The following is a 26,582-nucleotide window of genomic DNA, read 5'->3' on the forward strand; positions in this document are numbered from 1 at the left end:
CAGAAAACCTTGACTTACCCCTTGTTGAAGATCATTGGAGGCGCAGCACCACTTATCTTTACATCAGCCGAAATAAGCCCCTGACATTCTGGGACTGTTTACTACCATGGGTTACCCAACTCTTACCATGTATTCTACCTCAGCAGAAGCTAAAGTAGGCAGTCCCATGGGATTGCCTGATGGGGATGGCATGAATGTTGCCAGCAGGAGATGAGACATCTCCAGTGGTTTGTGCTTTGTGCAATGACCCCTATGTCCATGGCGAGTGAAGCCTCCCCCAGGTCAAACTTTCCCACAGGTGCTCTACCTCAGTCAATCCTAGGACATGGCTTATAGTTCTCTGAGGGTTTGTTCTAGTAGGTGCTCTCCGTGTGTCTGTTGAGGACTTTGTTGGGGAGGTGTGGTAGGGGATAACTTGGAGGTCTCAGAGGTGTCTTCTCCCCTAAGATCTGTCTAAACGCTTGAGAGCAAAGGCCAGTTTCTAGGATTTCACCCTTCAGACTGTCTAGCTCCACGTGAGAAACCATAGGGAGTTTCCCGAGGGAAAAGCAGTTAACGCAGTCAACCACCACCGAAGCAAGAAGAGCTGTGTTATGTACAGAGCTGATGGGATGCAAGCAGACCATATACGTTAAGCAAAACTGAGGTGTGATGGCGTGATCTAATGGCATGGTGAGCTCGAACCTCACCTATTACTCTGCGCAATCATCATGAGCCAGTAATGGGTTTCCAGGCTGTAGCCAGACATGGCAAGGTCTGGGAGTGGCTGCCTCTGTTTGCACAACTGGCTAATGTCTCGAGCAGGCGTGTGATTAAATAGTGGGATCGGGAGAATAATCCCTTCCTCCTCTTATATTTTGCAAAGACAGCATTCTCCAGGTTTTTTTAGGCGGAGAACCAGGGCTTTGTTCCCAGGCTGCAAAGATGAGCTGGTCAGGGCAACAGGTATAATGGTTGTATGTGTGTGTGTGTGTGAGAGAGATGTGGTGTGCTAAGTGGTTAGAAACAGTCTCGTCTGCTTAGGAAGACAAGCCAGATTGTCCCGTGAAGATAGAGATAGGGGTCTTCTTTCTTAGGGTAGTCCTAAGAAAGACTCCTGTTTCTTTCCCAGGTGGAAGGGAGGAGCCCCAGCCCATGTCATTCAACCAAGTGGTCACCTCTGGGGACTGACTCTAGCACTGTCACTAAGACCTCATGCCTAATCCCAGTGCTCCCCTTACTGGCCTACCACAGTGCAAATGAGTGCAAATTATCCTTTTTTGAAATAGGGTCTCCAGATTCGTTTCATTTCATTTCAGCTCTAACGCATGGCCTTGGCCAAGAACCCATGAGCTTTTCTGAGTGTCATGTGCTTTGTGGCTGCTAGTTGCTCAGTTCTCTTGAACGTTGACATTGCTCTGACTGGACAAGTGCAGTCTTGCCAAAGGACCCCAGGAGAGTAGTTCAAGCATAGAGAAGGCATAGCTACCCTTTGATTGCACCAGCCTGGAGACCTGACCTGCCACCCTGCTTCACATCTACTTCCTCTCCACTGACAAAAATACATCTCATGTCTCCAGTTAAAGGTAGAAGGCTTGGGGCCTGTGATACCCGGCCAGCCAGTGACTTCTCTGCCACAAGTCTGTCTCTGCTGGGAGAGGGCCACCATGAAGGCTGAGCCAGCAGCATGTCCAGTCACTCCCTGTCCCAGGAATCCTAGTACTCCCATTTCTATTCATCCTCCCACGCAGCCCAAGGAAGGGTCCGGGAGGGGTCAGCTGGGAGGTGTGGGTGCTTTGAAGGGTGGAGATGGAGAGGCACTTAGGGAGAGAAACCATAGGCGCTCACTCACAGGTAAATCGAGCATGCATTTAGGGCACTGACAAAGTCGGTTTGTCAATAAGGTTTGGACAGCACAGCAAACTGGTTAAGAGTGTGGTCTGGGGGGCGCCTGGGTGGCTCAGTGGGCTAAAGCCTCTGCCTTCAGCTTGGGTTATGATCTCAGGGTCCTGGGTTCAAGTCCCGCATCGGGCTCCCTGCTCAGCGGGGAGCCTGCTTCCTCCTCTATTTCTGTCTGCCTGCTTGTGATCGCTCTCTGTCAAATAAATACTTAAAAAAAAAAAAAAGAGTATGGTCTGCAATGTTACACAGCATTTGTTCAATTCCCAGCTCTTCCTAAACTTATGTTCTTTGCCTGAGTGAGTCCCAGGAGATAGGGGTATCAGTTCACAGGGTTCCTTTGAGAACGGAAGGGAGGGACTGCATACAAAGCACTCTGCCCCTTGTTTGCCACACAGTGAGCCCTCAATAAATATTCATTACACGAATGCCTGAATGAGTAGAGGTGGAAAATATAAATAAGTAAAAACACAATACGACAGCCAGAAAATGGTTGTAACATAAAATAGATGTATCACCTTCCAGGATTTTTTTTTCTACACAAAGATATGTTTTTACTAAAATGGGATATTATACATGACTGGATTTTTAAGTATTTATTTTATTGAAAGTTAATTCATGGGGCTCCTGGGGGGGCTCAGTCAGTTAATTGTCCAACGCTCAGTTTTGGCTCAGGTCCTGTTCTCAGGGTGTTGGGAGTGAGGCCCCCATCAGGCTCCAGGCTCAGGGCAGAGACCGCTTGTCCCTCTCCCTCCCCCTCAACCTCTCCCTCCCACCAATAAATAAATAAATAAATAAATAAAGTCTTAAAGATAATGCACATACCATAAATTCATTTTTAAGTTTTTATTAAGCTAAATATATTTTTCTAAGTTAAATTATTAACTTAAAATTTAACTTGAAATTTTTAAGTGTACAATTCAGTGTTTTTTGTAATATATTCACATAATTGCATAACCATCAGTGCAATCTAAACCCAGAACATCCCACCACTCTCATCACGCATCACTCATTGTCACCTAGGTAGGAAGCCTCCTACCCATTATTAGTCATTCCTTATGCCCCTCTCCTCTGCCCCAAGCAACCTCTGATCTTTTTGTCTCCATGCATTTGCTTATTCTGGGCTTTTCATGTAAATAAAATCCTATAGCAAGTAGCCTTCTGTGTCGGGTTTCTCTCATTAGTGACCAGTTTTCCTGGCCCATCCATGTTGTAGCAAGGGTCCATACTTTGTTTCTTTTCATGGCTGAATAATATTCCATTGGGTAGCTAGATCACACTTTATCCATTCATCAGTTGATGGTCATTTGGGCTGTTCCCACTTTGGGGTATTAGGAATAATGCTGTTATTTGTGTCTTGTTTTTGTATGGCTCTGTTCTTGGTGACCTCGGGTATATACCCAAGAGTGGAATTGCTGAGAATATAGTAACTCTGTGTTTGATTTTTGAGGAACCACTAAACATCTCCTATAAAGCGACCTCAAGTATTTTAGAGCCTCCTTTTCTCCCTTCACAAGAGATCATGACTGTCTGTCCTTGTCAATGAACGGGGTGCTCATCAGTAGTCTGAATGAATGCAGAGTATTCTCTTAGCCAGCTGTACCAGACTGTGTTGAAGGAATTCCCTTCTGTTGGACATTCAGTGATTCTATGAAACAGGCTTTGAGCAGCTTCATCGTTCTTGTGCCTCCAGCAGACACATGACACTTTCCCAGGTATACCCAGAGCACTTTGTATCCCTCTGTTTTGGGGTTTTGCATTGCGCAGTGGCCCACCACCTGTCTACTACATGCTGAGCTCTGTAAGCAGAAGGAATGTCCCTTGAGTTCATCTCTGTATCCATACTACGTAGCATCTCGTCAGACCCTGGTAAATGGAGAATGAATGGATAAATGGAATATTGAGTACGTGGAATGATGGATGGATGATTAGAGCTAGGGACTGTGGAGATCTGGAGTTCATTTTTTGTGAAAATATTCTGCCCAAAGATCCCTGCCTAGAGAAAGAATGCATTCCCTGAACCTGGAGGTGTGTGACAAGAGGCTGAGTGGGTTGGCAGGAATATTGTAAGGTTAATTTAGGCATCAAAAGGCAACCGGATAGGGCACCTGGGTGGCTCAGTCAGTTAAGTGTCTGACTCTTGGTTTTGGCTCAGGTTATGATCTTTTGGTTCATGGGATCGAGCCCCACATGGGGCTTGAAGATTCTCTCCCTCTGTCCCTCTCCTCACTCATTTTCTCTCTCTCTCTCCAAAATAAATTAATTTTTTTTAAAAGGGAGGTGGGGGGACCTGGATGAATTTAAGGTGTTTCCAAACTTGAGAACACAGAACTATATGGAAAAGAAGCCCAAACAGCTGAGACAGATTTGTCCTGAGTTCCCCAGCAGCTGGCGGTTGTTCTAATTTTCAAGCTTGTTCTGAGAACCCTGGACCAAAGCCTCCCCCTCCTGAAAGGCATCTGTCTGCTCCTGCCTGCCTTGGGAAATTCATAGGGCTCTCAGGTTAGAGTTCTGCAAGGGAGAAGCCCTTATGTAATACGCTGCTGGATCAGTCTGGGGCTCTCCGTAATCAGAAACTCTGTCCTGGCCTTGGAGAAAAGAGGGTAAACTCTGGGTGGGCGTGGCCAAGAGCTCTGGGGCGGTGGCCGGCGGAGTAGGGCAATGGGGCGGGACCGAACAGACTCTTTTAAGTGGTGTAAACAGCCTGAAGCGCTGGAGCTGCAGCCTGTCCAAGATGTGGCTCTCCGCTCTGGTCCTGACCTCCCTTGCCACTTCCATAGCTTGGGGTGAGTCCTTCTGAAATAAAACAGTGGGGTGTGTTTGGAAATCCTTGCCCAGGTGCGAGGTGGGAGGTGGACGGGAACGAGGTGGGGGAGATGCGTGGAGAGGAAGGGCATGGCGGGTCCAGTTCTGCTGCAGCCAGTGCCCTCTGGACTTCACCCGCTTGGTGCCCAGCCAGTCCCTGTCAACCTGAGAGCCGGGGGAGCAGGAACACTCCCAGACTGCAGCTGCGTGCTCCCAGAGCAGGGCAGACAGCTAACCTCATGCCTCCTGGATGGGGATTCCAGAGAGCTCAGTTTGTTTTCTGCCTGATTATTCGTCTGTGCATGGCCAAATCAGGGAGAGTGGCTTTGCAGAATATCCCAGGCTTTCTGCAAGTGGCATCGGGCCTCTTCACCTTTAGGGAAATCCTATATTACTATAGTAACGGAAAAGCGAAAGTCCTCCAATTTGTTTGGGCTACAATAACAGGGACTAATGGGGAGGTCTTTCCTAAAAGCAAAGTGGCTTAATGCAACTTGCAGAAAGCCCAGGATATGTTGCTTTGTGCCATTTCGGCTTAGGAAAAGTGTCGTAGGAATGCTCCCCATTCGGATGTCAGGCAGGAGACCTGGACGAACTGTGGACCCAGAGAGTGTAGGTTTGAATCCCAGCCCAGCACTTACTGGCCAGCTGTCCTTAGGCATTGTGCCTAAGGTTTCTGTGCCTTGGGGTCCCCCTCTCGAACATGGGAATGACGGCAGTTGTCATTGGGCTGTTGTAAGGATAAAACAGGTTATTTCTAAAGAGCACCTCGTATGGAAAGTGTAAATAAAGAATTTATAAATGTAGGAGTTGTTTTAAAAGGTAGTAGTAGAAGACTTGGTGTGCGGTGAGGCCAACAGATCAGAAGCCAATGGCCAGGACTTGTTACTCACAGCTCCCGGGAGGAGGACGCATGCCCACCACGGTCCTGCACACTGAGGTGATGCTCAAGGTGGGTTAGAAGAGGATGGAGGAGGGAGGAATTTCGTGCAAGAGCCCTTATTGTGGTTACCTGGGGAAGGAAGAGGTGAGACAGGATATGCAGGTTCAGGACTGGCAAACTAACCAATTTCAGTGAGTTCTAGGGCACGAAGGCTTCTCACAGTTTTTGGATCTCTGGCCCTGGAGTGATTAGGGCAGGATGGTAGTGGCTTGGCCTGGGACGGCCTGGTAAAGAAGGTGATTGGGGTACAGGCTCTGCACACTGGAAGGGAAGTTGATTCCTATCACTGGAATTGGCTAACTCTGAGAGGGCAGTCCCTCCAGGGTCATCAAGGCCCCAGAGGTCAAGCGTCAAGTGTACACAAAATAAAGCCCATGATTACTACAAGAGCGTAGCAAGGGGCCCCAGAATGCATCTATGCCCGTTTACAGGCAGGCAAACGGACTCAGAGAGGGAAATGGACTTGCCCAAGGTCCACTAAAATCATACTCTGGAATCTGTCTGTGGCTTGTGAATGGACAGCCAGGGCTGGGACCCTCAGAACTGGGAAGGCCCAGGCCACATGTGCACTTCACCTTCTTTCTGATGGTGACTTTGTCGGAAACCTGGGACTGAATGTGAGGCCAGAGGAAGAACCAAAGGAGGAGTGGGTTATTCCCTTACTACCGATTACCTGCTGGCAAGGCCATCCCATTTCCCGCTGTAGAAAGTCCACACTGGCTCTCTCCATTTCCTCAGCTTTCTCATCTATAAAATGGGCATCTTGTGAAGTTGAATTTAAGTGAGCCAGCATGCAAATCTGGTGCATAGTCAGTGCTCAGCATTCAAAGCTTACCTGTGTACGGATGTCATGTAGCATAAACATTACGTGTGTACTTATGTAACACGACAAGTGCGGACTGCTCCTGGAGCCATAACTGCTCTGCCTCTCAGCCCGCCCACCCGCTTCCTCACCCTGGCCCCTTGGGCTCCTGTCCACTTCGCCTCTCCTGCAGGTTACCATTCCATCTCCTTCTGTAAGACTAAATCTGGATCACCCTTTCTTGTTCCGCCCGCACACTTTGGGGGAGAGGTTGACCTTTTGTCTGTGTCCACAAGGGAGCAGCTGGCGTGATGCCAGGCTAGAAACCATTTCAGATGAGGAACCATACACACAGAGGCTGCCAGGGCAGGATGAGGGAAGACTTGGAGGAGGGCCATGATCGAGAGTCTGAGGGCCCACTTGCACAGCAGGTGGAGCCAGGACTGGGGTGGAAGGGACAGCCCGGGAGGAAGGGACAGCTCAGTGGGGATGGACCACCAGCCCCACAAGGACGGGACAGGTAGGAACCAGACCCCAGGCTCTCTCCCCTGCCCCGGAAGCCCCTGCTCAGAATCCCATATGAGATGATGCATGTCACTCTTGCATACTCTAGGACTGTTGACTGCTATATGTGTGCCCCCAAAGAAAGCCCCAGACCCTAGCCTGGTACAGAGGCCCCCCCCCCAGGCTTGAACCTCTTTCACAATACAGGCTGCTGTCCGCTCCCCGTTGACTCCCTCTGGCTTCTGTGGGCCCTTCACTCTTCCTCAGGCCAGCCTTGCATTTTGCTCCCAGAGCCTAGCCTCTGCTCTGCCTCACACCTTTATCCCCCAACCCCCCACCTTCTACCTCCTGCTGTCAGCCCCCTCCTCCCTCCCACTGCCAGTCCCAGCTCCAAGGGCACCACCTCCACCATGCCACCAATGCGGAGGCCTCCCTGCCTCTTCTGACCCTTGTGGTACTGGTACCTCTCTGGGGACTCCGGCACCTGCCTTCCCACCCAGTAGGGGCAAGTGTGTTTGTAGCTCATGCTCCCTACATGGTTCAGAAATTCTGAGAAGAGGGACAGCCTCTTATTCATGTTCTACACCAGTGTGCAGCTTAGCACCTGAGGCCTACTGGCCAGTTATTTCCAGAAGCTTCTAGGAGTGACAACCAAATGCCTTGTTCCCCTCAGCAGCTCTCCTTCTTGCATTTCTTTTTAACTTGATGCTATTATACCTCCATTTCCAATTGGCTCCTCTAGATAGCCCCAAGTAAGGAATGACAGTTAACCTCAAGCTTAACTGAGGTCCTGAGGGTTTAGGTGACTCATTCAAGGTCCCTGTTCAAGGTGGAGACCCACTGGGAGTCCAGGTCAGACCTTTTGGGCTGATGTGTCCTCTTTCCTCTGGATGTCCAGGGGGGCACCCATCCTCGCTGCCTGTGGTGGACACCGTGCAAGGCAAGGTCTTGGGCAAGTACGTCAGCTTAGAAGGATTTGCACAGCCTGTGGCCGTCTTCCTGGGAGTCCCTTTTGCCAGGCCTCCTCTGGGGTCCCTGAGATTTGCTCCACCACAGCCTGCAGAGCCATGGAACTACGTGAAGAACACCACCGCTTACCCTCCCATGTAAGTTGGCGTCTCTCGGGGGGATGCTGGCCTCAAAGTGATGCAGGAAGCGTCTAGGGCAACTTGCTGAGTGGCTTTGTTCCAAAATTTCCAAGCTGTTGTAATTCTTTTTTTTTTTTTAAGATTTTATTTATTTATTTATTTGACAGAGATCACAAGTAGGCAGAGAGGCAGGCAGAAAGAGAGAGGGAGAGGCAGGTTCCCTTCTGAGCAGAGAGCCTGATGCGGGGTTCGATCCCAGGACCCTGGGACCATGACCTGAGCTGAAGGCAGAGGCTTTAACCCACTGAGCCACCCAGGCGCCCCATAAATCTTTTAATACCTTCTAGAATAGAGCATTCTAGAGCTCTATTCAACAAACATTTACTGAGCACGTTCTAGGTTTCCTAGGATCCACGAACGATCAGAAAAGTATCCCTACCTTCACGGAGCTTGCATTCTAGCAGGGAGATGGATGACAAAGAAAAAATATGCAAATCAGTCAATAAATTATGCAATACGTTAGACCATGATAAGCGGGAGAAAATTAGAAGTTGACCAAGTGAGAGACGTAGAAGTAACAATTCTCCTGTCTGGACCTTTGCCAAAGCTGGGGAGCGGGGGTAGACCTAGAGTTGTGTAAGTGGGGAGAGCTTTGGGGAGTTGACTCAAAAGTTCTTAGCTCCCAAGTGTGTCAAAGTACCTAGTCATGAGCAGAGCAATGGCTGGTGTGTCCCAATCACCCTTACCAAGTCGGACAAAGTAGCCAATATCTACCTCCTCCAGATACCTCAGAAGCCTACATATATCCATAAGACCTTATTCACCTCAGCAAGGCATTCTGGAAATTTCTAAGGTCTTACTCCTTGCTGCCTTCCCTTCTTTTCTTCCTCCTCCCTCCCTCCCTCCCTTCCTTCCTTTTGTTTTAAAAAATAGTGTTTGCTCTTTTTATTTCCTGACTGCCAATGTAATACATACATATTGCAGAAAAGGAGGAAGTACGGGTAAGGAAAGATAAGAAAATGAAAATCACATATAATTCCTCCACCGACAGAGAGAACTGCTGTTCATATTTTAGATTCTGTTTTTCCAGTCTTTTATCTGTTGTATATTTTCTTCCTTAAAAATAGAATCCATGAGATTTTGCACTCAATTTCAGTGTGTGGGTCCCCCCCCACCTCAATAACCACCACCAACCAACACAGAGAAAAAAATCTCAACACCAGCTGTGTGTCTTACAATTCAACTAATCCCTACACTGCTCTGCCTGGAGATAGTGTCAGATCCTCCAGGTTAAGGACTCGGCCCCACAAGACACTTTCTGCATCTGATGCCAATTACAAGTCCAAGTTGCTATCTATGCTGGACTTTGGCTATAAGTCAAAGGTTCCTATGACTCCCTCCTTGGGTTCCATTAATTTGCTGAGTCACAGAACTCAGAAAACTGGTTTATTCACTACATCACCAGTTCATTACAAAGGTTATTAGGGCATATGAATCAAGAGCCAGAGGAAGAGATCCATGGGGTGAGGTCCTGAATAAAGGAGCTTCTGTCCTGGAGTTGGGGGTCCTGCACAGTGGCCATAAAAGCTTTCTGGTTCACCAACTTGGAAACTCGCAGTATCCTGTCCTGTGGTTTTTTTTTTTGTTTGTTTGTTTGTTTTTAAGATTTTATTTATTTATTTGACAGAGAGAAATCACAAGTAGATGGAGAGGCAGGCAGAGAGAGAGAGGGAAGCAGGCTCTCTGCTGAGCAGAGAGCCCGATGCGGGACTCGATCCCAGGACTCTGAGATCATGACCTGAGCTGAAGGCAGCAGCTTAACCCACTGAGCCACCCAGGCACCCAGTCCTGTGGTTTTTTAAGGAGGCTTTGTTATGTAGCCATGATTGATGAAACCAGGGGCATTGGCCACCATTCAACCCCCAGCCCCATCTTGCTCCCCAGAGGTCAGGGAGGCAGAACTGAAAGTTTACTGGACAGTTCATGTGACAACCAGCCCCTAGCCTTAAGTGTGATCAAAAGTCACCTTATTAACATAATAAAGATATCTTTATTGTTTCCTTCACAGAGGAAATTCCACGGATTTTAGGGATCCTGTGGCCGAAATGGAATGGAGGCCGAATATGTATTTATTATAAATCACAGTATCACATCATACAGATAGTTTGGATGCCTGCTTTGCTCATTTGTAAATCTAGCAGGAATATTATTCTATGTCATTAGATATCACAGCTGGACTTATAATGGCTGTATTACATTGAGTCTTGGATTATAATCTATTTACCCCATCTCTTATTTGGGTTCATTAAGTTCTTGATGTTTTTGATAGTACAGATAGACTCTGATGAATATCCTGCAGTTAAATATTTATGTATGCCCATGAATATTTTGGGACAAGTTTGAAGAAATGCCATGAATATGCACCTTCTGTTTACATTTCCCTCCAGAAATGTTCCAGCGACACTCCTTCCATTGATATCTGAAAACCTGCACTCCCCAGATCTTTGGCAATGCTTGGGGTTATTAAAAAATGCTTTTTGGGGGTACCTGAGTGGCTCGGTGGGTTAAGCCTCTGCTTTCAGCTCAGGTAATGGTCTCAGGGTCCTGGGATCAAGCCCTACATCAGGCTCTCTGCTTAGTGGGGAGCCTGCTTTCCGCTCTCTCGGCCTGCCTCTCTGCCTACTTGTGATCTCTCTCTCTCTGTCAAATAAATAGATGAAATCTTTAAAAAAAAATGCTTTTTGGCTATTGGATAGGCAAAACAATAATAATTATCATTATAATTATCTGTAATTTTGCTATTTATTCCACATTTATTTAAACACTAGTGACCTTTACTCTTTTCCCCTTTCTTGACATTTTGATTTTCTTCTTTTAAGACTGTTAGGCTCCTTGCCCTGGTGATCAGGGGAAAGTTCCCTTAGGATGGAAATTAAGGAGTCATTACTGGAGACTCTGATTCTGCCACTTGCCAGCAGAGTGACTCAGTGACCTCATTTATAAACTGGGGGCAGTGATACCTGCATTCTGGTACCTTGAGATCCAGAAATGTTCCTTATAGTGTCCTTAGAAATATCGTGCACTACATAGTATAGATCTTTCTGGCTGTGTGACCTTGGGTAGGTTCTCTAACCTCTCGGTACCTTAGTAAAAATGGGGATAATTATAGATTCTATATTAGGGAGCGTGCCATGTGATGATTAAGTAAGTTAGTACATAGAGTACCTGGCATGTTGGGAGGTTCATAAATCTTACCAATTTTTTTAAGATTATTATTTATTTATTTGATAGAGATCACAAGTAGGCAGAGAAGAAGGCAGAGAGAGGAAGGGAAACAGGCTCCCCGCTGAGCAAAGAGCCCGACTCGGGGCTTGATCCCAGGACCCCGGGATCATGACCCAAGCAGAAGGCAGAGACCTTAACCCCCTGAGGCGCCCCAACCTTACCAGTTTTAATCTGTGTCGGGTCTTTAAGGTCTGTTATTGGGAAAACCAATAGTGTTTGCCTGGGATGGGTAGATTCTTAGCATGTCAGGACTATATGACCCTTATAAAAATCACTTCCCTCACACTGACCTGGCAGATTCAAACCAAATCAGGCAGGGAATTCACCCAAGGTCACCCAGAAGATTAGCGAGTGTGATAGGACTAGAACACAGTTCTCCTGATACTGCCCAACAAAATATTTCATCCCTGACCTTTTGTAGTGCCTAAATGTCTGTCATTTGAGTGACTTCCCAGGGATTATGGAAGTCTGCCATGGACTAGAACATGCTGACCTGGTGGAGGACACATTTGCCTGGAACAGAGAGCTCGCATGTATCCAGGGTATGCAGGAGATAGGCCTCGCCCAGGTGGTTAGCTTATGGGCGGTCTCCTATCCTTGACCCAGGGCATCTCAAAGGCTCAGCGAAGGGGACAGGTACCAAGCCTTCTTACTATCTAGACACAGCCGTGGGAGACCTTAATGAGCCTCAGGGTTCCCTCCCTCCAAACCCCACCCATGCACCTAAAAAACCTCCTAACCATCCCAGTATCTCCAGCCTGGTAGGAACAACTCTATCAGCCTGAGCCTGCCAGTCCAAGGCCCAGGGCACCCCAGGAGGCATCTTGCTCAGCTCTGAACTGAACTCAGAACTTCTTCTTTGCCCCCCTCCCCAGGTGCTCCCAGGATGCAATGGGGGGGCAGGTGCTCTCAGAGCTCTTTACCAACAGAAAGGAGAATATTGCTCTCAAGTTTTCTGAAGACTGCCTTTATCTAAATATTTACACTCCCGCTGACTTGACAAAGAAAAGCCGGCTGCCGGTAAGTAGAAGGTTCTAGCACTGCGAGTCTTCTGGTGTAGACTAGAAGGGGGTGAAGACAGCTTGGGTGGGGCATCATTTCAGAGACCTCAGTGCTTCCTGTTCCCACCACAGCCAGACCTTAGGACCACAAGAAACGCAAGCTTTCCATACTTCAGTTTCCCCTAGAGACAGACCTCCGGGGGAATTTGCTGTACCACGGTCATGCCCATTGTAATTTTTCCAAATCATTTCTTGTTAATAGGAGGACCAAAATGGTGACTTTAGAGATAAGTCATCCTTCCTTTACAGGTAGAGAGACTGAGGCCCAGAAAGGGGGAAGTGAGATCACACGGTGGGATTGGCAGGACCAGGGCCGAGGCCTTCTGAATTTCAGACCAGTGCCCTTTGACACAGACCAGGAGGCGAGGCCTTTCCTCAGCACAGTAAGATGCTTCTCTCACAAGCTCCAGGGTCGCCTGAGAGATGTTAGGGGCAGAGCCTGGGGCAATCCGAGAAGTTCATTCTTTTGCCTCCGGCCAAATACTTGGGAATTTATCGTAGCTAATTTCCTTCCCTAATTGTCTTTGGCACAACTGATGACCCCATGAGTCAGCATTTCTAGAATAAAGGAAGCCCAGAGATGGGGCAAATTCTAGACTCAAGCTGGGGCTTGGAGATGTCCAGGAAAAGGAGGTGATCCCCGGAGTGGAGAGGTGGGGGGGATGTTTGCACCCAGCCATCTCCTGGCAGGATGCCCCGGAGTGGGGGAGGGCATCTATGAATCTGTGAGCACTCAGTCCTCTGTTCTCACGTTCTTCTGTTACATACTCCCTGCCCCTGTGTGCAGAGCTGTACTTGGGGGTCAAGGCAAAGGAGGGACTTAAAAAAACCACCACAAAACAAAACAAGAACAAAATCCACAAAAAACAACAACAACAAAAAAAAACAACAAAAAAAACCCATCATCAGATACCCTTGGCTTTGGAGGGCCCTACCATCTGGGATGCTTTCTTCAGGAAGTCACTGCTGACCAACCCTCATCTCAGCCTTCACTCAGATGACTGCTAACTCGGTCCTTCCACCCAGACAGAGGCAGGGACCAGAGGCGGAGGAGGAACAAGGCGAGAACCTTTCCATATGGACACAGGCTCTGGATCTACAGAGTCGGCTGGGCTTACATCCCGGTTCTGCCTTTTACCAGCAGAGGGGCCTGGCTCTGTTTCCAGAACGGGGCTAATCACGCATGAGTACCAGTGATGCACATCGGGCTTTGTCTGTGTGGCTGGCGAGGGCACAAAGCAAGTACTCCTGAGGCATTAGTTAGAGTCAAAGGGAAGATCTTACTCCTCTCCTAACAGCAGTTCCATTGCACCCTGGCCAATGGCTGCAGTGGGCTGAGTGCCTCAGTGGGTGGACTCCAGAAACAGACCGCATGGGTTCAAGTCCTGCTTCCGCGGCTTATTAAGCTGCGTGGCCTCAGGCAGGTTTCTTGTCTGTTAACGGGGCCGTATTAGTCCCTATGGCGTGGAATGCTACTTGGCACATAGTTTGTGTTACAAATTCCTTTTTTTTAAATGAATAAAATGATTACAACATAATTATTTTAGCTGCTCTTCCCTCCTGGCTACATGAGCTCTTACAATGCCAGAGCCAAGCGTGATGAATTCCTATATCTACCCTCGTCCTCGATTCTAAACACTGTCCTTGGCATAGAGTAGGTCTCAGATCCTATTAGTGAGATGACTGAAGACTTATTGGAGGAGGTGGCTTTTAGGCTGGGCTTTGGAGGACGGGTGGGATTTGGGGATGCAGAGGAGGCAGAAAGGACGGCATATTCAAAAGCGATCCCACGGGGGGCACGTGTGCTTCTCAAGACAGTTCCTGTGGCAGGCGAGCAATTCAATTCACCATACAAGGTATCACTAAGATGAAGCCGAAACACGGGGCTGTGGCAGCGGAGGAGGCTGGGCTGCGGGACGGGCTCAGGCATGAGGGGGATGGGTGTGTTGGGGAGAAGATGGCACTCTTAGCTGTGACTGTTTCCATGATGAAGTTCTGAAGCATGAGCTGGAGCAGTGGCCTGGGCCCCAGTTGGGAGGAGCGGGGAGAAGAGCAAATGCCTGTTCTAACTTTGCTGGGGACAGGTCACTTCTGGTAATGGCCTCCTTGAGCCACGGCCAAGAGGTCGGCGACCAAACCAGACAACCTCTTGAGGTCCTGCCCAGCGCTGCTTCCCCTCACCAGTACGGTTGCTTCCTTTTTGCCCAGGTGATGGTGTGGATCCACGGAGGGGGTCTGGTGGTGGGCGGAGCATCAACCTATGATGGGCTGGCCCTCTCTGCCCATGAAAACGTGGTGGTGGTGGTCATTCAGTACCGCCTGGGCATCTGGGGATTCTTCAGGTAAGATTCTGCACAGTCCTCACTGCACCTTGCCCCACCCCCCCAACCAAAGTGAGGGTGCTAGGTATTCAGCTCTGGCCAGGTCAGCCCTCAAAGGGATCTTTGCCAGGTTCCCTAGGAAAGCACCCAAGCCCTTTCCTCACTGGGCTCTACTTATCTTCTCCATCCCCAGCCGCATTGGGCCATTTGCTTCGGAGCTTTTGCAGGTCCTCTTCCTTCTACCTGGAATGCCCATTCTACCTGACGAACTCCTATGCATTCTGCAAGGCCCAACCCAAATGTCACCCCCTCTGAAATGCCCCCGTCTTCTTTACTTGTGCTGTTCCAGCACATCACACACCTTTGTGGAGACACCTATAGCAGCACTTAGAGACTTACGCATCCGACATGGCGGGAAGGGAAGGAAAGAGCACACTCGGGGCAGGTGTTTGGTGCGTTTTTCTGGGTAAAGGAACTGGGTGTCTGGAGCTGAAGACTGTCCAGCGGACAGCCCCCTGGGCACCAGCCGCAATGCCCCCTGACCCTGAGATGGCTGCTGGGCTGGATTGGGGGAGGGGGTGGACTTCTCACAAGAAAGACCCCCTCCCCTCCGGCCCCGGGCTAGAGGAGGATTATCCCAAGTGAGTCCTGTCCTAGGGTGTGGTGACTTAGTGGAGACATCTCTTCTCTCCCACCGCAATCCATCTCTCTGCTCCCCATTAAGGTCAAAATGCTATATGGGTGCTTCCTGTGGCTCCTGCTCCCAGTTTGTCCTCTGCCCAGTGTCCCAACAGCTTTTGGGCCAACCTTGGGAGTAGCTGCACACGATTCCTCACGCGTGGTCCTCTGGCCTCTGTGTGCATCTCTTTCTCCACCTCCACGGGTTCCTTGGGTGACCTCAGGAGCCACATTCCAAGCTCCCTATTTCAGCCCCTGCTTCGCCTTTGAAACCCAGAGGTACCTCATTAACTACCACCTTGTACCTGTTGCTACCTCCACTGAACGTCTGAAGGGTACCTCACCCTCCAGGGGGACAGATTTAACCTTTGACTCCCACTGCTCCTTCCCCAACTTTCCTACTTTGCCAACAGCGCCTCCTGCTGGCTGCTGGCAGGCCCCTCGCGCCTGCTTCCAACTGCTCTGGATAGACTTGTGGTCAGCCTTGACTTCTTTTTCTCACCTGGTCACATCAGGGTCAGCAAATCCTCTTGGTTCCACCTTTAAAATATATTCAGAATCCAACCACTTCTCACCTCCTCCCTTATGCCCCCCTAATCAAAGCCCTCTGTGCCTCTCTCCCAGATGATTGTAAAAACCACCTACTTTTATAATCTGCTAATTTGATGCTGGGTCTCATCTACACAGCAGCCAGAATGACCACTTAAGACATAAAAGGAATTTTGTCATAGGCTGTGAAATGACTTCCCACCTTACTAGCAATGACATCAAAGTTCTTACCAAGGCCCACAGAGTCCTTTAGCTGCTGTACTACACTCACTTTTGTCCACTGGACCACAGGACCTTTGCACTGGCTGTTTCTTCAGCCTGGAATTCCCTTCTTTGGATATTTGCAAGGCTCATGTGCTTTTTCATTCAGGTCTCTATTCAAATACTACCACCTCCAAGAAGCCTTTCTTGGTCTTGTGATCTGAAATAGGACCCCAGTCTTTTCCCTTACCTGATTTTATTTTTCCTGGAAGTACTTTCACTACCTGATACTATTTTCTGTATTTATCCATTTGTTTGTAATCTGTAGTGTGAACCTCTGTATAGTCAGAGATTTGGCATGTTTAGTTCTCAGATGTGCTCCTTGCTCTTAGAACAGTGTTTTGCACAAAGTAGATGCTCAGTAAATAGATGCCAATTGAGTAAATGTAGAACCCTACAACAGAACAATGCCACCAGAATGGAAGACAGAAGAAGACCCTTGTGTTGGGGCTATAGAAGGCTGGTCTTTTTCTAGAAGGCTCACCTAGAGTCCCCCAGCCCCATCTGTGGTCCTGACAGCCCTGCCATGTGGTCTATGCTCCCACCCCTTCCCCATTCCTACAGCACAGGGGACGAACACAGCCGAGGAAACTGGGGTCACTTGGACCAGTTGGCTGCACTTCGCTGGGTCCAGGAGAACATTGCCAACTTTGGAGGGAATCCAGGTTCTGTAACCATATTTGGAGAGTCAGCAGGAGGTGAAAGCGTCTCTGTTCTTGTAAGTGTTCCTGCCCTGATATATCTGCTGATGGGACCCCTTGGAGCCTTTGGACCAGTTGGCAGCTTGATTTACAAGACCTGGACTCAGGGCTGACCCGGTCTGCACAGCATCAGTTGGTGGAGAGCTAATGGCGGAGCTCTCCTTGGCCCCCAGGAAGCTCAGATCCCAGGGTAGCATCCTAGGGCCTTGAGAATCTCCAGCCACAGCTCCAGCAATGACACACCTCCTCTACCATGGTTGAGTGCATGCTCTCTCGCTCGCACTCGCTCTCTCTCCTTCCCATCGTTTTAGCATTAGAACTCGCTTCACTTCTCCTAGCGAGTAGGGTGGGTATAGATTATGAGAAAGAGTTGGACAAAGGGTCATTGTTCAGCTGGAAGCCAGATCTGCAAGTCAAGGGACATCGGCACCAAGAACAGGTCAGGGGCCTCCTGTGAGGACAGCTGCCTCTGGGACTGAGATGTGGGGCTGGGCTGGGAGGGACAGGGAGGCCTGGGACAGCAGTGGTGCTGTGAGCACCTGGGGCTCCTGGGGGCCTGGTGTGGGGAGTGCAGCTGGGGGAGCCACTGAGGGCAGCAGAGATGGGAATGAGATGAGGAAGTGCTGGAAGCCAGAAGCTCTCCAGCTCCCTCACTTTTGAGTAGATGGTCAGTGCTATTACTGCTTTTAATGTATGTATTGGTTTCCATGTCCAATACTCAGAGGAAAAAGTTTTTATAGTTTATCAAGTGGAGAAAAAGGAAAAGTGCAGATAAGCCCAAAGATGAAAAGAGTCCTCTATAGTCCCATTACCCAGGGAAGCTCACCACAGACATTTTGAGACTTATTTTTCTAGTGTTTTCCCCATGACTCACTTCTGTCTCTTTATCCATCTGTCATCTGTCTACCTGTTTTGAGATTTTTTAAAAAATGATTTTATTTATTTGAGAGAGGGAGAGAGTCAGAGAGAGATTGACAGTGGGGTGAGGAGCAGAGGGAGAAGCAGACTCCACGCTGAGTGGGGAGCCCAATGTGACTCCATCCCAGGACTCTGGGCTCATGACCTGAGCCGAAAGCAGACGCTTTAATGACTGAGCCCCCCAGGCGCCCCACCTGTCTTAAGATGTTTTTAAAAACCTTTCTTAGTATATCCTATAACAGAAATATTTACCTAAACATTACTCTTCCATTACTATCATTTTGTTGTAGATTCCGTGGTATTCCGTGGTAGAGATCTGCATGGTATTCCACAGTAAAAATGAAAACCCTTCATTTCCTCAATCTTGTAATATTGGAACCTTGGGTTATTTCCAATTATATTATAAACATTATGAGCATTCTTGGGAATCATCATTCATCTCCATGATCACTCTTAGGATAAATCCTGAATAGTAGAGATGGGGAATCAGAACTGTGTCTTTAAAGGGCGGCTGACAGTTGCCGCCCTGTCTCGAGACCTCTGATTGTCACAGTGGGCACACGCGCCACGCTTCACGTGCTTCCCTCGCTCTGTGCTGCTGGTGCCCTCCAGCTCAGCTTCTCTTGGAGGAGCCGGGCCCCAGCGTCAGCCTGGGAATAGGCTGAGGCCCTGGTCAGGATCTGCCACATTCCCTGGGTGCCCGGGTCTCCAGGGGGACAGTCCAGGCTAGAGTTAAGGATGAGATGATTCTTGAAACCCCTCCCCATGAGCATAAACTCTCTTCCTGTCCACTGTCCTGCCAGGTGCTGTCTCCCCTGGCCAAGAACCTTTTCCACCGGGCCATCTCGGAGAGCGGCGTGGCCCTCACGGCTGCCCTGGTTAGGAAAGACATGAAGGAAACAGCTCAGGTAGGTCTCACGCAGGACCACTGCCACACCCTTGGCTCTGATGTTCTGGAATCTTCAGGGGCCTTTCTTGCCATGGGATTCGGCAGGCATCCTCAAGGAATCATGGAAGTGACAGCAGTTGAGTGGAAGGGGAAGGAGACACCTCAGCCAGTCTCCCAGTTTTACCAGAGCTGGGACTTGAACACGTGACTCTGGACTGCCAGTGCAGTACACTGTCCCCTGAGCATTCTACCCAAAGTGCAACCGGGGGCAGGGTGGTGGGTGGGGGGCACCAGGCCACATAGTGGGCAGCGGGCTGTCACCGTGACTGGTCTCTCTCAGGGTCTGAGTTCTGGTTAACCCACTTACAGTATGTGGGCCTGCAGTGGCCCCCCACTTAAGTGCCTCATGGCTGGGGTTGGTTCCGGGAATTCATTCATTCATCACATAATTTTGATAAAGCCAGACATCTAGTATCCTCATGAAGTTTCCATTCCATTGGAGGAGACAAATTAATCATTTCATAATCACACAGATTATAAAATCTCAAGTGACAAGAGCAATAAAGCAGAGATATCTGATACCGTAAGGGAATCCAAAAGGAGCACTTAATCTTAATATGAGCAGGAGGTTATCGTGGAAGGCTTCCTGAAAGGAAATGTGCAAACAGGCAGTGTGTTCTGGATTCCGTGCTCTTAAACCCCACCCCACTCTCCCTCCCTTTCCACTCTCAGCTCTGAGATCATTTTGCCCATTTTACGGAGATACAGTCACAGAGACAGACCTTGTTTAATTTGGCACGCCTGGGACGTAGGACTCCCACATGCTGGTCTAGAGTATGTTCTGCTCCCCTCTGCTGCCCTTAGAAGTGAAGGTTGGGGTATTGATTGGAGGGAAGGGGCGTGGCTCTTGAGTTCTGCTCTTGCTTGTGATCTCTACAGCAAATTGCTATCTTTGCTGGGTGTAAAGCCACCACCTCGGCTGTCCTTGTTCACTGCTTGCGCCAGAAGACGGAAGATGAGCTCTTGGAGACGTCGCTGAAGTTGGTAGGCATATCCACTTTCGTGACCACACAAGCCCCCCATCCTGTGCACTTGGGCCCAGGCTCCATTATTTGGCTGTCCCTTTGCCCCTGCCCTAGAAAACTGTCTGGGACAGTGTTTCTGACCCCCGGGGAACAGTGTCAGCCTTTGGATCTGAATAGGAATTTCTTTTTCTTTTTTTTTAATATGAAGTATCACAAACATTTGTGAAGTTGTGAAACAACACAATGAACAAATTGTATAATAATCTCTCACCTCAACTGAAACTTACTATTTTCCCATTCTTGTTTCCAAATGTATGTTAAAGAAATTAAGTATTACATAGTCCCAGAGGTACATACTATTCTGAATTTTGAGGATAGGATATTAAGAACAAAGATTCTAAGGAAGATTGTCATAATATATCTTGCTTAATTGAGAAACTACCTCAGTGATAACCCAGTGGTGGTCCATTTATCTAACTTTTTCTGAGACTGCCTCAGTTGTGGTTCTAGAATAACTACACATGCACCCACCCAGCCAGCCAGTCAGCCATCAATCCAATCATCATCTTATTATCCATCTGTTCATCTGCCAGTCTATCCAGTTTATCAGTATTCTTTAATCAGTTTAATATCCATCCATCCATCCATCCATCCATAACTTTTATTCAGCCATAACTTCCATTCATTTCCATCATCTGGGTGTCATCCAACCACCATATATCTTCACCCCATTATTCAACTGTCCAGAATCAATGATCCATCCATCACCCGGTCAGCTAGTTATTATTCATCTGTCTACCAGTCCATCCAGTTCATTCACACTCTGTGTATTGACCAACTCCATCCATCATCTAGCCATCCATCCACTCATCCATCCATCCATCCATTCATCCATCCATCCATCCATCCATCCATCCATCCTTCCATTCATCCATCCATCCATCCATTCTTCCTTCCATCCATCCATCCCTCCATCCATCCCTCCATCCTTCCATCCATCCATCCATCCCTCCCTTCCTCCATCCATCCATCCATCCATTCTTCCTTCCATCCATCCATCCATCCATCCCTCATCCATCCATCCCTCTATCCATCCCTCCATCCTTCCATCCATCCATCCATCCCTCCCTTCCTCCATCCATCCATCCATCCATCCATCCCTCCATCCTTCCATCCATCCATCCATTCCTCCCTTCCTCCATTCATCCATCCATCCATTCTTCCTTCCATTCATCCATCCATCCCTCATCCATCCATCCATCCATCCATCCCTCCCTTCCTCCATTCAGCCATCCCTCCATCCACCCACCCAGTCACCCATCCATCCAACCCTCTCTCCATCCCTCCCTCATCCCTCCACCCATCCACCCAGTCACCCATCCATCCAATCCTCCATCCATCCTCCATCCCTCCCTCCATCCCTCCATCCATCCTGACATTAATCAGATGTAATTTCTGTGGACAAGGAACTATTCAAGGAAGAATGCACTCACAGACTTCATGGACTAAGGATGCTGGGAGTATATAGAGAGGAAATTCCCATAACAGTCAGCAGGGGTGCTTCCTAGAGGAGGTGACATTTGAGGACTGATGGATGGTTCCGACAGTGTGTCATCACAAGGACACCCAGAGAATACAGCAGGAAGGCCCAATGGGAATTTTTCCTTCTGTGGGGAAAGGGTGTGACTGTGAGTTCAGACATATCCTGAGCCCCTGGACACTCTGTGGGGCCCTCGGCTCCTGGAGAGACTCCTGGACCCTGGGGCCAGGCCTCTGGCATTAGCCTCTGCTCTGTTTCCTGGTTGAATTCCAATGTGGACTTGGGCTTGGATCTTGTTTTCTTGGGCTCAAATAAGGTGAGTAGTGCATGTAAAGAATGAAAACACAACCACGTCTGATTCCTTGAAAGAGGCAGGTTTATTTCAGCAATTCTCCATTGGCTTAAGAGGACCAGCTTAGAAGAAATGGTGATATTGAGGAAAGCCAGAGGACTTAGGGCCATAACCCATAACAAGGAGTGCCTGACTGGTCCCTGGATGTATACTGGCCAGACCTAGTAGCTACAGTGCAATGTTACAATCAGTGCACTCTTCAGCCGATATATAAAAGAACCATGGGACTGGGTGAGTTTCAGTGATCTTGTGTAAGTCAGGACTTACTGATGCGGGATGAGGAAACTCATCTCAAACTACCTTGAGTGCAAAAAGAAATGTAACAAAATATTTAGGTAACTAACTGAAAACAAAACTGTGGTTCAGGAGAACAGGAGAACATGGTTTTAGGTATGGCTGGGTCCAGGTGCACATATGCTATTATTAAGAATGTATCTGCTCCATCCCTCGGCTTTTTTTTTTTTTTTTCTCTCTCAGTGTTGGCTTCACTCTTGGGCAAATTTGTTCCCGAGGGAGGGTAAAGTCAGTGAGAGCATCTAGACTTACCTCCTATCTGTTTAGACACTGTTCACAATAATTCCAGCAAAAATTTGGGGGTAAAGTCTATTGGATTCATGTGGGTGTATGCCAATACCTGAACTAAATCCCTGTGGTCAGGCACCACAGGTCACATATAGATGCCTGGATTTGTGAGTGAGACTGGGGGAAAGGGAAGTGCCCCAAAGGGTGACTAGTGTCACCCAGGGGGACAAGAAGGGGAAGCGGATGGAGGGCAGCACGGGCAGGAACAGCAGACAGACGGCTTCTCCAGTAACCCCGCCCCTGTCCCACACCTCCACCTGTGCCCCTGCCCAGGGGAGCCAGTATCCTGCCCACTTCCTCTTGGCCCAGCCAGGGTGGCACCGAGAGGGAGAACCTGACACCTTTGGCACTCCGCTCACAAAGACTGGCTTTTGTCCCTGGAAGCCTTCTCACATACACCCTCTCCCTTTGTCTTCACAGAAATTTTTTGCCCTTGATATGTTTGGAGACCCCAGAGAGGTAAGGACATTGGGTTTCTTGATTACAGGTTTTAAGTCTTGACACATTTATGCTCCAGTTAAATATGAATGAAAAAATATCTTCTGTTGGGCTCATGATGACTCCTTGTGTTTACTATACTGAGGCCCAGAGAGGGCTGGCTACTTGCTGGGATAACACAGCCAGGATGACCAGATGTGAGACTGGAATGGGTTCTCTTGACTCAGCCCAGGGCTTCCAGTTATCAACTCTGTGTCCCTTGGGTCCAGCCTACACCCTACTTCTTATTTACATTTCCCATTCCCAAAAAAGTCCCTTGGGAAAGGACTGGACTAGAAACTTCCACTATGGGGTGGTGGTGATAGCTGATGAGGAGTTTCTTCAAGAACCTTCCCTGAGGAGCCTAGGACTTTCCCGGGAGACTGCAGGGTTGACGAGCTGTGCAAGCTACATGATTTGGAGGGCCCTCTGGAAAGGGCCGAGAATCTCAGTCCTGAGGAGACCACCCCCCCCAGCCACACCCAGAACCCCAGGAGCCTCCCTATCTCCTTCCTCCTCCTCTCGTGCCTTCCAACACCTTGACAGATTCTGACACGCTATCTCTGCCACACCTCACAGTTCTGTGCTCTCTGCTCTGTCCTGGGGATACTGGCATCTACCTTAAAGGGCGTCGTGACAATTCACTGAGATTCATTCAGCAAAGATTTCATTAGCACCTACTGTGTGGGGACCTGATTCAGAAGCTGGGGAAATAGCAATAAAATAGGCAAAAACAAAGATAACGCCCTGCCCTCTCGGAGTGAAAGAAGGGTACAGTGACAAACGAGATATGTCGTGTGTTTGGTGATGGTCCTCGCTGTGGAGAAAGAGAAAGGAATGGGGATGGGGTTTGCAGTGGTTTGGATTTGCATAGTGAGATCAGGAAGTGGCTCAAACAAGAAGGTGACACTGGGACCACGTTCTGGAGGTGGGGGGGGGGAGGCAGCTGTCAGGAAAACTGGAGGAAGAGTATTCCAGGTAGAGGGAACAGCAGTTGCAAAAGTCCTGTGGCAGGAGGTCATTGTGGGTGGTGTGGAAGGAGTTGGGGGAGGGAACAGGCCTGGGAATGAAAAGGAAAGAGAGGTATGGGTGGTCCCTTTAAAGGACTCAGAGTTTGATTTCAAGTGAGATGGGGAGTCTTGGGAGGGTTTTGAACAGAGGAGGGAGTTGACCGTGGGTTTACAAAAGGGCTTTTGATTGCTGCTCGAGATTGAAGGTAGGGAAGAGTGGGGTAGGCCCAGGGAGACCAGCTGTGAGGCCCCTGAGCTGCGGCAGATGGGCCGTGGCAGCCTATGCTGGGCGCATAGCAGGGGGGATGGTGAGACGGGACCAGAATCTGGGTAATTTCGAAGTCATGGCTGGGGGAGTTTGCTAATGGACAGGATGAGGGGCGGAAGAGAAAGGGGAGGATGGAGCATGGCCCCCGGGGTTTTGATTTCAGCCTGGTGGTGCCTGAGGCCCGCCCCCCAGGGCAGCTCCTCGTGAGCACTGTGGAAGGCAGCTGTGGTGTTGCTCTGCATCTCACGAGTGCCAGTCAGCTCCACTGGGTCAGCTTGGGGCCCGTGGTCTCGCTTCTGCACTTGGACTCTCTTCTCCTCCCCATCCTTGCCCCATGATGCTGCCGGACTGGACCCTTGTAAGCATAGGTCAGGGCACGTCACCTCCTCGAAAGGCTGGTCTTCCTTACAAGACCAGTGCCCTCGCCCCCAGAGCCCAGCTGCGCGGCTGCTGTGTGCCGGGCATCGTGCAGAAAATGTCTTGCATCGCCTGATCCCCCTAGGCCACGCCTAGACTGGAGGAGGCTTCGAGTCAGATTCACTTGATAGAGCTTTTCCTGTGGCCACCAGATGGCCCGTCATTCATTGACCCTTGCAGAGTGGACGCAAGTCCCTGAAGCCACAGGGGCTCCAAGCCTGGGTGTCGTAGGGTTCTACCTGCCATCTGGTGGTGGGAAATAAGGCTCATGGTGTGTGGAGCTGGGAACATGGCTCGTGGAGCTGGTGTCTAAGTGAGGGCTGGGCAGCATTGCCCACGGGTCCTATCTGATGTGCACAGGGCGACCTCCGGGGCCCAGGTACTGTGCTGAGCGTTCTCTGTGGGTCCAGGCTCTTCATCCCCACAACAACCCACCTTACAGAGGATGAAACTGAAGCACAGACAGGTGAAATAAGGTCCCAAGTTACCAGCTAGTCGGTGTCAGAGCCAGGATTCAAGTCCAGACAGGCGGCTCCCAAACCCATGCTCTTAATAACTACGCGAGTGACCCAGAACGCAGTGTAACCACACCCAGAGCCTGTGTCCCAGACGCTGTCACAGGAGTCAGGTGCCACTGACTCTGGCCCCATGTGAGTAATTTTCATCGAATTTCACCAAAATGAGGACTTTTGCAGTGTAAGGCGAGACTATCCCTGATGCTTTTATTCATGAGTGATGGGGAACTCACTACCTCCTCGATGCGAACTGTTGTTAATCAGTAGCAGGTTATGTTTAAAGATTTTATTTATTTATTTATTTATTTATTTATTTATTTATTTATCTTAGAGATAGAAAGAGAGAGAGCAAGGACAGGGGAGGAGCAGAGGGAGAAGGGCAGGCGGATTCCATGCTGACTGTGGAGCCTGGCTTTGGGGCTCAATCCCAGGACCCAATTGGCTTGAGCTGAAATCGAGAGTCAGATGCTTAACCCGCTGAGCCACCCAGGTGCGCCCAGTAGCAGCTTCTGTTTAAATAGAGATGACTAAATAGAGTCAATCCTTATTGATGGTGAATTCTGAACTGGTGAGTTTATCAGCTCTCCTAAATGTATGTGTAACCCCAAAATCAATGCTTGTGGAGTTTTTGCCATCATTCATGGACACGCAGGGAGTGACAAAAAGCATAGTGACAAAGAGCATAGGCTCTTGATCAAGATCAAACACGGCTACCCTCTGTTGTCTCCCATCTCCACTATTAACTCGTGTTCTTTTCACAGTCTATGTAGAGCCCCATTTTCTGCACTTTTACGCTTTCTCTTGATGGTTTCACTGTTGAAGATGGCCCCTGGGCACAGCACTGAGGTGCTATTCCCTGCAGCAAGGCTGTGGTGTGCCTCGTGGAGAAAAGTCATGTGTTAGATCAGCCTTATTCAGGGTAGCTCACAGGGCCCTGGGCCGTGAGCTCAGTGGTAATGGGTCGGTGAGGCCGCCATGCAGGAAAAAGAAGGGGCAACTTGCCAGTCTGAGGCTGCTTAGGCAAGGGCTAGAGTAACATCTAGTGTGTGAGGAAGCTGCAGGAGATCAGCTACACTTGGGGTTTGTGAGATGACAGCGGATCACGGATAACACGGTCGCGAAGCTGAAGGTCAAGGAGGCTCTGTTCACGTTACCCAGGCCCCAGGAAAATGGTGAGCCCTTCTCAGCTGGTGTCTTATGAATAAACACTGCACAGAATTCATTGTTTGTGAGCAATGCATGTTGTATCAGGTGTCTTTAAACACGCATAAAACAGGATTCACAAAAACGTGACCAGGTGTTTGCAGGAATCTGACATTGTATGTCCTCCAGGAGCCGTGGCTCAGCACCTGCTAATTCAGAGTTCACAGCAGCTTTTATAGAAATGAACTAGCATGGACACCAGAGCTGACTGTAGATACAGAGATCATACAGGCAAACATGTACTTCAAATTGAGATATAGAAATATGTACATATATATATTTTATGTTTGTATATTAAAATCATATAAAATGTATATGTTTATAACTTTCAATACTAAAATATATACATATAATTATATATTTTATATATTTATACATTTTATACATTTATATTTAACTTAATGTATACTTATATGTATATAAATATATGGAAATAGGGGCACCTGGGTAGCTCAGTCAGTTAAGTATCTGCCTTTGGCTCGAGTCATGATCCAGGGTCCTGGGATCGAG

General features: G+C 48.9%; 1 protein-coding gene across 1 annotated transcript in view; it reads left to right on the top strand.

Moving 5' to 3' along the window:
* The first annotated feature begins 4,448 nt into the window (after nt 1-4,448).
* CES1 (carboxylesterase 1) overlaps nt 4,449-26,582 on the top strand; it is a 30,107-nt gene continuing 7,973 nt past the window's right edge. The window contains exons 1-8 of the mRNA XM_082712512.1: nt 4,449-4,664; nt 7,831-8,038; nt 12,181-12,325; nt 14,575-14,708; nt 16,740-16,893; nt 18,598-18,702; nt 19,623-19,727; nt 22,603-22,641. Of these exons, the coding sequence (XP_082568638.1) occupies nt 4,613-4,664; nt 7,831-8,038; nt 12,181-12,325; nt 14,575-14,708; nt 16,740-16,893; nt 18,598-18,702; nt 19,623-19,727; nt 22,603-22,641 (942 nt within the window). The 5' untranslated portion in view covers nt 4,449-4,612. The remainder of the gene's footprint in view (nt 4,665-7,830; nt 8,039-12,180; nt 12,326-14,574; nt 14,709-16,739; nt 16,894-18,597; nt 18,703-19,622; nt 19,728-22,602; nt 22,642-26,582) is intronic.

The sequence above is a fragment of the Mustela nivalis genome (assembly GCF_964662115.1).
Source record: "Mustela nivalis genome assembly, chromosome: 18".
NCBI classification, from domain to species: Eukaryota; Metazoa; Chordata; class Mammalia; order Carnivora; family Mustelidae; genus Mustela; species Mustela nivalis.